At 43.7% G+C, this 12,973-nt stretch overlaps 1 protein-coding gene across 3 annotated transcripts in view; it reads right to left on the bottom strand.

Annotated features, from left to right (window-relative positions):
* Positions 1–12,973, bottom strand: part of SSBP2 (single stranded DNA binding protein 2) — a 333,271-nt gene that overhangs the window by 15,469 nt on the left and 304,829 nt on the right. For all 3 annotated transcript variants that reach the window (XM_059725068.1, XM_059725067.1, XM_059725069.1), the window contains 2 exons: positions 11,684–11,712; positions 2,387–2,485 (listed from right to left, as the gene is read on the bottom strand). In XM_059725068.1, coding sequence (XP_059581051.1) covers positions 2,387–2,485; positions 11,684–11,712 — 128 coding nt within the window. The remainder of the gene's footprint in view (positions 1–2,386; positions 2,486–11,683; positions 11,713–12,973) is intronic.

Genomic DNA, 12,973 nt, shown 5'->3' with positions numbered 1-12,973 from the left:
TCTATGATACAACAGAAGTTCAAGTGCACATAAACCACTTTCAAAATGGCCGAAACTGGTTTAAGATAAACCTGGATGGATGTAGTATCAGACTTAATTGATTTAGGTTAAATCGGTTTATTGAACTTGTGTCCCAGATCCCCTCCAGATTCAAGTTAACTCAGCAGTCCTCCAGCACCCCAGGATGCTTTGCACCTCCCCCATAAACACTCCCTCCCCACCCCTTTGCAGGGCAGGTGGGCTAGGCTTGGCTCAAACTGTATGCTCCAGCTAAGCAGAGAGGCGTATTCTAGTGCCACCCTCCCACCCCCCTGCAGTTTCTGGTCTGGGCCACTGCAGTCATGTGACTGCATTTCCAGAATCAAAACTGAATGTCTGTTCACTTGCTTATCAGTTCAATCTACGCAGTGTAGACTAACCTGCGAAGATTAAAATGATTCAGCCTTGGGCTTTTTGACTGCCTGTACCTAGCTCTAATGCAAATTGCTTCGAACAGACTAACCAGGGGAAACCTAGTTTGCCTGAGGTCTCGCCTTTTCTTTGTTGATCTTGTCTGTTTTGGGTCTTGCTTTTGCCAGGTGCTGCAGACTCTCACTTGGATTCGGCAAAGCTTATTCAATAAAGCCTTAAGCATGTAAGTCATTGAAAAGGACCACTCAGGTGTTTAAAGATAGGAAAAGTCTTAAAGCTTTTTGGATTACAACCAGAGTATGCAACAACAGCATACGCATTTGGGCCAGGGAATAAATTCTTTGTTTACATACAGATTAAGTACTGTACAAATTGCTGCTAATACTACTACTACTTGCATTATTTTATTAAATATACATTAATTATTTATAATTGTAATTATAATGATTCAATCATACCACAACATAGTAATAGTAATCACATTATCACTACTACTGCTGTCCTTATTTTGATTCAAACCTCCTGGTGAACTGAATGGGAATTTTGCCTGAGGAAAGAACTCAGAATTTAGCTCACTGATAATATTCTTTCTAAGTAGCCAAGAAAAGAAGTAGCAGGGGTGGTTGAGAAAGCATGAAAGAGACTCAAGAAACTAAACTCTGGCTTGTGAGTGAGACAGGCATCTTGAAGTACAGTAAGAGGTATAGCAAAATCTTCTACAAGCCAGATCAGGAATTGATTCAGGTAAAAAAACCAGTAGCTAAAACCATTAAGTATACAGGAATGTCTGAGAGAACCAATATTTTCTGTGGCATATAACTGATACTACTTGCTGCTCTTTTAATGAGCCTAGTTTAGTGGACTGGCTTCTGTCTGTTCAGTCAGATTGTTGGCATACAGTACAAGTTGAGTAAGCTGAATTTAGAGTCAAGCACTGCCATGACTATAAATCAAATCTGATGCGGTTTAGTTGCTACTCTTTTGCAAATTATGAAACATACCTCTCTAGGTGAGGACCTTTTGTTCAAAGTTATTGAACAGTGGATGGCTAAAATATAGAAAATTGATCATTCTTCATATTTGTTGAAGAAGCAAAATAAAAATTTAATCAATTTCATAAAACATGCTGAGGATTTTGGCTGTGGTATGAATTAGAAGAAACAACATTCAATCTTCATAGCAACTGGGCTAAATTCTGCAGTGGCATAATAAATGGAATTGCTCTTGGTTCTGACAGAAGTTAATTCCAGTCAGAATACAAGTTCCGAAGCTACTCAGCACTTCTGAAAAATCAGGCCATTTCTATATAGGAACCAAAATATGGATTTAGAAATCTAACTTTAGGCACCTGGATATGAAATGTTCTTCACTATTTTCTTGATTTAAAATAGTTTAGTATTGTAAACAATATTTGTTTAGCCTCAAGATCTGGCACTTTTATGAAAAGTCTTATTTGTCACATAATGAACACTAGAGGGGGAGTTTGCTTTCCTGTACTTAAAACCACATCATGGCTTTTTATAAAATCTTATAGATGTTCTGGTACTTAAGTGTGGATCATGTTTTGAAAGACATTCCTACTTTACAAAATATACTATCAAGGAAGGTGAAAAGTTGGGCAGCCACAAACTGACACATCCTACCTCAGAGACTGCTTTTGAATGACTGGCTGAATATTCATGTCTATACTGTTCCCATTTTAACTGCCAAATGCACATCCCATCATTCATTACCAAATAAGTATGTGTGTGAATCTAGGATAATACTGATGTACATCTAATTTTCATCCACTACTCATGGATTTCTGTAGTAACTCTGTCTGTTGGCTCTAAATTTACTGACGTTATTTAGCACAACAGTTTGCTCAGCAGATCCTTATTATAATATTAGGATCTAGTAAAAATATAGAGATAACACAGATGATAAGACTAGTGACTGAGTGTCTGCCAAACAGAAGAGTCAAAAAGATACTTACGCTCTCACTCTGAAAAGGGTTTAGAAAGTTTCCACCCATTTCACCGTCATCCCGGGGAGTGCCAGGCTGATTACTCATGCTCATATTACTGGGAGAGTTCTGTTAAATGAAATTTTTAAATAAAGGTTAAGTCTTATTGAAGAACTGAGTTCCTTTCTTTGCTTCACAATGCGTCTTAAAGCTGTACTTACACAACACCTTAGAATTTCTGAAGATGAAACCTTTCCAACCAAGTTCTGTGTTCTATATGTAATAGTTAATAATTTTGACCTGGAAATAACTATTTTCCCCTCTATGAAATAAAATTTCTTCTCTGCAACTCTTGTTTTCAGGTTAGGCCCAGAACCTATTGAAGACAGTGGAAAAAAATGGCAAAATCTAGATTGGCCTTTTAGGTGCCTTATTTTTAAGCTTTGGCAGCCAGGACGTACAATTTGCAAGCCCAAGAGATTGCTCTGCAAGTTTTGAACACTGGCATGCATGTATAGTTCCATACCCTTCAGGGACAAAGAGCTGGCTAACCAAGCACTTTTTCTAATCCTGCCAACTCTGACCGAACTACTGACTTGTGAGCTGAAGGCACCTCTGCTTGATAAATTCAGTTCTCGTCTCTTGTTAATCTGATGGACAAGGCCAGCATTGTGACAGTAATTAGCTTATTGACTGGGCTTGCCCAGGCTTCCCTGGTCCTGGAAGGATCCTGGCCTCTGCTGAATAACTGCAAGGACTTCATTCAGACTGTGGAGGTTTCCTCTGATGTTCTGCACTATGTGCTCAGCAGAGGCAGCCTTGCAGATCTTCAGACAAGGCCAGTAACTAGTTGCTAGAAATGCAGCTGAATTCCAGTGCTTAGTTGTAGATACACAGTGGAACTAAGCCGTGCATCTCCACTACTTCTACCAGGACCTGAATGAAGAAATTAAAGACAAGCTCATGTGAATTGAAGCCCCTGCCAAGGTGGACTCATATATTGATGTGCATATCTGGACTGACTGCAGTTTGAGTGAATGGCACTAGGAATGGGCTGGCTTGTCTAGGTATCTCCATGAAGCTCTGGCCTGCACCTGGCCAACCCTAATGGATCTTGATGGAGGTGGACATTGTACAGACTCCCTTCTCACCAGAAGGGAGGTGATGGGTTTGGGAAGGTTCATGTCTCTCATGTGGGGAGCGAGGCCATTTTGCTATTTTTTGACTTTTAAGTAAAGAGTTCCTAGAAGTTCAGGAAATTCATTCCAGTCCAAAAAAAGGGGTCAGGTTTGGGCAAGATGCACATACATCTTGGTTCAACCACTGTCTCCCCTTCTGCATTTTCCAAAAGCTGCCTACTCAATCATACTTCTAGCTCTAGGTAATGCTCTCCCATCCTGCTATGAGCAGTTTTGTTTAGTGGACCACAGTTTTTTTGGAGGCATCCAGGAATTTCATGGGTCTGGACTCTGTCAGGGCTTGCCAGTCTGTTTAATCTGGTCTCTTCACTTCTAAATATTCTAACTTGTCCTGCATGATCCAGATGTATACTGGCACACACAAAAAGTTTTAGTTCTGATGGGCCCCTGCCCCCATGTTAACTACTGAGCTCTGAAATCAGCAGTTACACACAATCACATGTTAGGCACCACGTCCGGGGTGGGGCCTGTTGCCTGTGGCCTCAGGGGACTGGTTGCCTCGATTGCCCAGTTAGGACTGGTTGGGTCTAGGGCACTGATCCAAGCTGGCTGCACATGGGGCTTATTTCCCTGCACAGAATAGGTTGCCTAATGATTTGACTGGGATTAGCAGGGTCTTGCAACCTGACCTGAGCTTGTTATAGTACTTCCCCTTTCTAGGGCAGCCTCTGGGCTCCAGGCTTCTCTGGATGGGCCTGGTGGAATGCTCGGACCAAACTGGGGGCATGCACATTTTCTGTGGGCTGTCTAAATCTCAGTGATCTTAGCAGCCAACTGCTGAGAGTCTGCACTATACTGGCTCACAGGCCAACTGCCCTCCCGCGGGGACTATAGGGTTGCTTCTGCCATTTGTGACTGGAGAGGGCCTGTGTATATTTGGGATATAGCCTGCAAGAGTCCTTCCAGGTTACTCAAGAGGGGACTGAAGGTATCCAAAAGCATGGATGCCCAGGCCAGGGAACTCCCTATGAGCAGGCTGATAAACAATCCCACCTTGGCCTGATCTGTGCGGTAGGCATGGGGGCAAAGTATGAACCAGAGGCAGCACTGATTCAGAAACCCCAGGAACTTCTTCAGGTCCTCCCTGAAGCACTCTGGGTACAGACACTTGCGCTCAAGGATATGTAGGGGAGTAGCTAGAGCAGAAGCCTCTGCCACTAGTGGTGAGTCCTGCTGTGACTACAGGATAGCAGTCTGGCTGCAGAGGAACTATATGGGCCTGTAGCACCCCATTCAACCCTTGCATGGTGCCAGCTTGGGCCCATGCTTCCTCAAGGAGGTCCAACAAGTCCTGTTTTTTCTCCTGCAGTTGGACAACAAGGTCGGGAACTGCTGAATTACCTGCTGAAGGTAGTCAACCTATTCTGAGGCCATAAGGCTTTGGGTAAGGCTGCAAGGGTAGACTGGAGTCCATATCTCCACCATATTTCACTAGGTCGCTCCCTGTGAGGAGGCTGAAAATGTGCAGACAAACAGTTAGGGATCAGGGGGTAGGCAGGCCTGCTACCTGTGGCCTCAGGGGATTGGTTACCCTGGTCACCCAGTTAGGACTGGCTGGCCCAGGGCGTTGATACAAACTTGCTACAGGTGGCGGTTGTTTCCCTGCAGCCTCAGGGGATGGACTGTCCTGATGATTTGATTGTGACTGGCTAAGCCCTGGGTCCTGATCTGAGCTCATTACACCACTATCCTTTGCCACTAATGACTGTACTTTCTGAATGTACCATCTCCAGGGAAACAACAACCTGGCTGGATCCAGAGGGATGAGGTATCTAAAATAGCTTAGTCAACAGCTTTTCCACAGTATGATAGATCAGCCTGTCATCAAGTACCTGGATAATATTTACTATGAGAATCTTGATTCCACATCAAACAGATGTGACATGTTCTAGAGAGGCTCCATGAAAAATAGGTCTATGCTGAGGCATAAAATTGAAAATTCCACTTCCATCGACTTCCTAAATATATATAAATTCCACAAGGGATTAAACATGGAGCCATGCAAAATAGCAGTAACCATGGAATGGGCTACCCAGCAAGATACATGTGAAATTCAGTGCTTCCTTGTTTTTTGCCAATTTTTAAGAGTGTTTCAATAGTAGATTCTCATAGCTAGTAGCCCTTTTCATGGCTCTGCTCGAGAAAAAGGTATATTATAAATTATTCCAGGAAGCTTAATCAGACTTTGAGGGTGTTTTTACATGTGCTTTGGGGGTGATGGTAGGGGGCGCTTTAATTAAAGTGGCTCTGAGAACCGCTGTAATTCAAGTGCCAGCAGTCTCTCATTTATCAGCATTCCTGAATTTCACAAAGGTGGTGGTTGATAAGCTTTAGTTAAAATGCCCCCACAGCCATTTTGAAACGTGGGGATGCTGATACACAAGATGTGGAGGCTGGCTGGAGCACACTAATTAGCACGCTCCAACAGACTCAGTTGAGTCTGCTCCAACACGCTGTCATTACAGCAGGTCAGAGCAGCCTCCCAGAACATCTACAGATACCCTGAGCATAGATGGCAGGAGTGGGGAGGAGTGCTACCAGGGCTCAGCCCTCCAAACTGCTGCAGTAGAAGGGAAGGGGCATGCACACTCAGAAACCCTGTGAAGCCAGGACTCCAGCTGGCCCAGGAGGCAGGTAAATTTATTTCAATCTACTTTCTTCATGACTGCCTGGGTTGTGGGGGGGAGCAGATCAAGACCCCCACATTGGAGAAGGGAGTGAATCATTTACCCCTACCCCTGCCCTACTCCCTCCTGCACTGTGGGGACTGTCCCATGACCCGGCCTGGCCCAGGCCCCATTCACCGGGGTGGGGGTGCGGCGCACATGGCCCTTAGATCTGTGCACAGGGCAAGGGTAGGCTGCAGCTGCTGGCTGGGCTCTGCTCCCTGCCTCTGTGCCTTGCTGCTGCTGTTTTGAAAGTGGTGTGGCACCATGTGTGTCCTGCCACTAGGCGGGTCAGGCAGTGAGGTGGACCAGTCCCAGCACCACTGCTCCCTGTCTGGAGTGCAGCGCAGCCACCCCCCGGTGGGAACAGCTTGGCACTGCCCCGGCCCCACCCCCAGCCTGCAACAACATCCTGCCCTGCCCCGGGCAGATCCAGGGGCACGTGCCCCCCATGCCTCCCAAGATATGTGCAGGGTGGGTGCGGAGAGTCCCAGGGGCTCCATCCCTTTTAGCCCTGTGGCACAGACTAGGCTGGCCCCACTGTGGCCCCTGGCTCTAGGCCCTCTCAAGTGCTGCAGGGCCAGAGCCAGTGCAGAGGCAGCCAGGGCCAGTGCAAGGCTAGGGGGCGGTGGTAGATTCGTTGACATGGGGGATGCCAGCACTGAGCAACAACCCTGAGCGTAGGGGAAGGGGCAGTCACATGAGCACAGTGGGCCCCAGCCCTGATTCCAATCCTGGGCCCGGCTCGGCTCGGCTCCCTCCTGATCCTTGCCTGGTCCTAGCCCCACTCCCTTCTCCACCTGGCCCTTTTCCCTCCCCCTGCCCCTTCCCCTTCCCCTGCAGAGTTGTTCACCTGGGGGGTGGTGCATGCGCATATGCATGCTTAGTACTCTCCCCGCCCGCCCCCCAAAATTCTCCCTTCACCTATGACTCTGAGAGACTTGAGAAGGTATTTACCTCTGCACCCAATCTGCTGTAACCGAAGCCCAGAAGCTAATGCATCAAGCTGGGTCACAGGATCATCTTATCCCAGCTGTCCAAATCCTTGAAATAATTGCAGCCATGTGCTTTTTGCTCCTGAGCATTATTACCCACTGAAAAGAACTATCTGGGATACAGAATTGCTCACAATCAAAGTAGCCTGGTAGAGTGGCAACACCTTCTGAAAGATGGCCCAGATCCTCATAAGAATCTGCTGTATCTCCAGATAAATCAGAATCTGAATTCATAGCGAGTCCACTGATCAGGGTTCTTCTGTTGGGACTTCATTGTTTGACCAACCAAATACCATGAACTAGAAGGCAGATGCATTCTTCTGATAGGACAAGGACTCCAAGTCCAGTCCGGTGCCTCCCTCTACCATCCTTAAATCCCAGAATTTAATTCATAACTCTATATGGAAGAGAATAATTTACAATATCCAGACAGACCATTGTGATGATCTGTTCACAAGACAACTCTGCCTACTGCCTGATCCTGATTTCCAACTATGCAGTGAGCTCCTCCTCTTCTGAGGTTTACTCTGTGTTACTGAGGGATCCGTAGAGCCACAAGTATTAAGACTGTTATGACAGACCCCTTGCTGGGCACTTTGTTTGCTCTTGGTCTTGTGTCAATTCTGGTGGCCAAATATGCTTTAAACATGTAGGTACAAAAAGAGTTCTGTAGCTGCAAGATTTCTGGACTTCTTTGTGACTTGGGTGGTTAAATTCTGTTTAGGTGCTGCATTTAGCAGTTTAAATGACTTCACAGGGAGGGAGATTGGTTTCTTTATTTCCAAAGGATCACTGTGACCCTGATTCAGCAAAATACATAAAGATATGCATGATTTTAAACAAATGAGTAGTATTTACAGGCTGAAAATTAGACACGTTTAAGTACCTTTCTGAATTAAGGCTTCTTTTAACTAGCATGTAAATGACTGGGAATAATTCATAAATCAAAGTTATGAGCTGCTAAACCACTTACCAGAGAGTATTATGCATGAACAGTAGAGTTACAGAGTTAGTTTTATTCAATAACAGCCAGATAGTTGTAAGCATCTCTGTATAGGGACTGTGTCTAGTTATTTGCACAGTACCTTGCACAACAGAGTCCTGATATATGATCTGAATCCTTAGAGGCTACCACAGTAACAACAACAGCACCAAAAAGCATTAAAGATTATTCTTTTGCTGGAAGTACTATTGTACAACTACCATTTCTTGTATAGTAACCAAAGTAAATATATTGAGCACACCATCAAGATTTAGTCTGTTTAATTAAAGAGAAAGGATGGAACCAGCTGCTTTCCACAGTTTATTTAGAGTTATACTCAGTTATTAATACATGATCATTATAAACACAAGGCTTGCTTAGCTAGGTTTACCGTGTTTAATTTTGGGCACCTTGTCAATTAAAATAATTTTAAAAGTGTTGATGAACTAACCAGAAAAAGGAATGTACATTTCCAGGGAAACTGGACAAGTCAACATAAATTACTTTTACCTAGTGCCAAATTCTGATAAAAACAGATATGAGGTGTTTTCCACCCCTACAGAAGGTATATACAAAAAGATGTTCCTGTATAGTGCATTGGCAGGAAACAATCTATCTCATCACCATTTAAGTATCATCATAAGTAATTTTATTAAATGAAACAGTAGCATCTCAACAATTTTTTAATAGAGTTCTGCATTTGGTTCAGCATGGTTTGCCATGAAACAAATACTTCATGGTAACTTAGAAGTCTGACACTAATAAATTCAAACTTCCAAGCAGTGGTTCTCATCCAGGATTTTCGTGAGTCCCTTTCAGGTGTGTGGCATCATGGGTGTTGCCACAGCCAGATGAAACTACCCTATGCGCCTCATGAGCAGCCAGATTGGGAAGAGACTGCAGTAGGAGCAGGCGCTCCTGCTGCATTAGGATCTCAACCAGGGTGCTGCTAAATTCAGAAAAGTTAAGGAGAGGTGCCTCATGTCTATAAAGGTTAGGAACCACTGTTCCAAGGTAACACCCTGTTAGCTCCACCTCTAGAATCCTCTGTTTCCCATCTCTCTGTGTAAGCAGTTCTACAATAACCCTGGAAATAGACTCAGAAGAGATCATACAGTACCAAGAGACATAAAGATGCTGGCATTTCTTCTAGGATGTGGTTGCTAGGGGATGGTGGTTCCTGCTACTAGTTTTATCGCCAGTTGACTTAAGTGAGAACCAGATTTGGCGCAGGGATTATAGCAGTTTGTTTGGCCTCTTTGCTACCAAATAAACTGCAAACTGGTAACTAGTTTGGAATAATCCAAGTTCAAATTTATGAGCTGGTAAACCATTTCACTAGCGACTGTTATGGATGTTTCACATAATTCTACTTTTACTCTAAATGTTTTCTTGTTTTAGTCTTGCATGTTTTCTTTAGAAAGTTAAAGAAAATCTTGCTATGATTTTGTCTGATTTATTTATTTGTGAAAAAAAAGTTTATGTACTCTAGGTAACACAAACTGGGTTTCTTTTAATAGTTACATAGCCAATATGTATACAAGTTATTAAGAACCAATGGTTTGCCATCTGAGAAGAAAAGAGAAACAAAACATTGTAACAAAGTAATTGAACACGGTGTTCCATTGCTTTACTTACCCTTGTGATTTAATTGTGAGTTAAATCATGAGTGTGCCTGTACATAGATAGCCATGTACAGTTAGCTTGTTAGGGGCTGATAGTAATTTAGCCATAGCGGCAGGGGAGCTGGTGCAGGCTACAAGCTGAATGAGAAATTGGGTGAAAATTCAGATAGTTAGCTCGCATGGGCTGTGGCCAGATGAGTATGGACGTTTGTTTCCCTGGTGACAAATAGCAGTGTCACACCTTGTGCCACTGCTGCTTGTTCCCGGGGAATGCCCATGCCATATGCACTGTGGTACGCAGCAGGTTACCCCAGGTGGGGTAGGGAAGGCTGGGGCCAGTAATTGTGCTGGCCCCACCAGCCTTACATGGTGTCCTGGGGACCTCCCAGGGCTGCAGCAATGACAGGAAGCCTGGCTGGCAGCTGAAGTGTGGCTCCAACTGGCCAGGCTCATTGTGGGCGGCATGCGCTGATACCACTTGCACCACCCCACTTTTTTTCGGTGTGGGGTTTTTTGACCCCAGAATCTCCTGGGGTCAAACCCCCTCCCCACCCCTGCACTGCAAGGTAGCAGCATGGGGAATGCCTCCATGTGTGGTATGTGGCGCGTCTGTGGCGTGACATACCGCATATTCACACTCGTCTGAACACAGCCATGGAGTGCTTCACTACCATCTAGCTAACTAAAGGCAGCTCAAGTACCTTTACATGAACAGTAATCCCTGCAGTGCAAAGCATTTTTTAACATAGTCCTGGTCCTCCTGGACTTGTCTGACCCATAGATACCACATTTTTTGGTGTCTTTTTCTGTTGCTTTGCCTCAAGCAGAAATTAGAACTTCCATTACAAAATAATGAAATTGTACATTAGCATTCCACATATGTAGTTTGAAATTCCAGTTAAAAAGATTTCAGCTTTCTCTAAGCAAACTTATTTTCTTCTTTTAGGACAGAGCTGGAAATTTTGTTCTAGCATTTCAAATGAATAAAAATGAGCTCTGCAATTCAGAATGAAACAGTTGTTTAATCAATTTCTATGTAGATGAAAAGCACAATAGTGCAGGGTGATCTTTTTAGTGATGTTCATTAATTAGTTTTAACCATTTGTATTTGCAAAGGTTCAAGAAATAATACAAGGTATTTTCTATGAAACTAATTCTTCCGCTTACACTTGCAATGAATAATTTTATTGATTCCTAATTTGAATCAACCCCTAAATTAATAAGCATCATAGAAATAGTAGAATTTTTTATGTAAAACACTGCACACTGAAACACAATATTATTTTTGTAGTTCCAAATGGCTGAAGGTTGAATAACATTCATTTTCAATATACTCTTTAATGGTTGAATGTTCAGAACACTGCTTCTTTTATAATTACTTTTTAATCTAGCTTTTAGGGAATTAAAGTAGCGATTACAATATTAACGTTGCCTCATAAAAGCAAGAAAAGCTATCACACAATGCATAAAAGTTATATCCTAATGACATTTTCCCCAATTTACCTCTCCTTACCTTTAACTAGATTTATGACAACTGTATTCATTTGTCTTGTCAATATGTAAAACTATAATATAATTAGTTAGGTTATTACATGGCTATATATTAGCCACATACAAGGATGATCATAATTCGGTTAAGGAAAATACATAAACAAATCCATTTCATAGTGTCTACTGATTATCGGCATTGTTTTAACCTTCCAACTAATGCTAAGTCTGTCTAAAATCCCCAAAGAGTTGATAGGCATGTAATGCCCATTTAATTTGCAATCACTAATGTAAAAATGTAACAAAAATTAGGAGAGATTTTACATACGAGTAGGATACAATGCTAAAAATTAAAATATTTTACATACTCACTTTGGAAATACTGTCCATGTCTCCTGAGCCTGAAGTTAAAATAAACAGACATTTAGTTAGGAATGGACTGCATTAATCTAAGACAAGTGTGGGCAATTATTTGGCTGGTGGCCCACTTACTGAATTTTGGTCAGCTGTTGAGGGATTCAGGGGCACACCTCTTGTCAAACTGTTAAATCCCACACCTTGACAGGTGCCCTGCCCCCTGGCTGCTATTTTGGAACTAAAAGTCCGGTTCCTGACCTTTGCCACTGAAAGTCCCTCCCCTCACCCTACAAGTACTCCTTTTGGAAGGGGGAAAGGTTATGGTCTTGGAACCAGAAGTTTCACCCTTGCACATGGTCCGTGACATAAGAAGGCCTGCCCACCAGACACCAAACCCTGCCCCCCTCACCACCATGTTGGCCACCATATTGGTCCCAGAATCCCCTGCCCACATTACATGGTCCCTGACATTAGAAGGTCCACTGCCCCTCTAGAGGGCCCACACTCATGGTGCATTGCCCACCCCTGGGGCCCCAGAAGTTCTGTTCCCTAGGCCACAAGGCACAGGCATGACCTATTAGGTAGTGAGGAGTTGTAACTCCTCTGTCAACCTGCCCCATCATCCTCGGCCAATCAGTGGGAATTTCAGGGGTTTTGGACCTCCCAGAGAATGGTGCCAAACCAATTAAGTTGAGGTCCACACACATAACATCTTTTAAAAGATATCATTTTAACAAATTATAGATCAAAAACAAATCATATACTAAAAATGTATTTCAAAAAAATATTTTTAAGGTGCTAGTGCCAGCAACACAAGCAGCAGAGGGAGAGGAGGGCAGGGGGTGGGTTTAGGGGCTGGGTCTCTCCTTAGTCCTGCAGGCACCAATCCCACTACATGCCTCAGCCCCCACTGTGCTCCATTACTGGCTGCAGTCCCAGGAGCTGGAGCCAGAGGTGGAGCTGCTGCAGCCAACACTACCCAAAGTGGAGGGAGGAGGGCAGAGAGTGCCATGGGATGGAAAGAATCACTTATTGGTCTGGATCCAGCCTGTACACCATATTTTGCCCACCCCAACCTAAGAGTTTATCATTTTCCAAATTTTAAAAATAAGCATTGGTGCAATAAGCTAACACACAGTGATATTTGAGAGCTTCCTTTCCCCCTGAGTCTCTCTCAGTATAATACTCCAGCCAATACAATACACATACTTGACCCTTCTGTGGTTGTGCATGCAATTTGCTTGTAGAAAAACTCTTTCCCCTTTTTTAGGTCTATGTAAGAGCTACAGGCAGTCACAGTTTCTG

Source organism: Alligator mississippiensis, chromosome 3 (assembly GCF_030867095.1).
Source record: "Alligator mississippiensis isolate rAllMis1 chromosome 3, rAllMis1, whole genome shotgun sequence".
Lineage (NCBI taxonomy): Eukaryota > Metazoa > Chordata > Crocodylia > Alligatoridae > Alligator > Alligator mississippiensis.
Note: the sequence above shows the minus strand (reverse complement) of the source record. Positions and strands in the feature narration are given on the sequence as shown.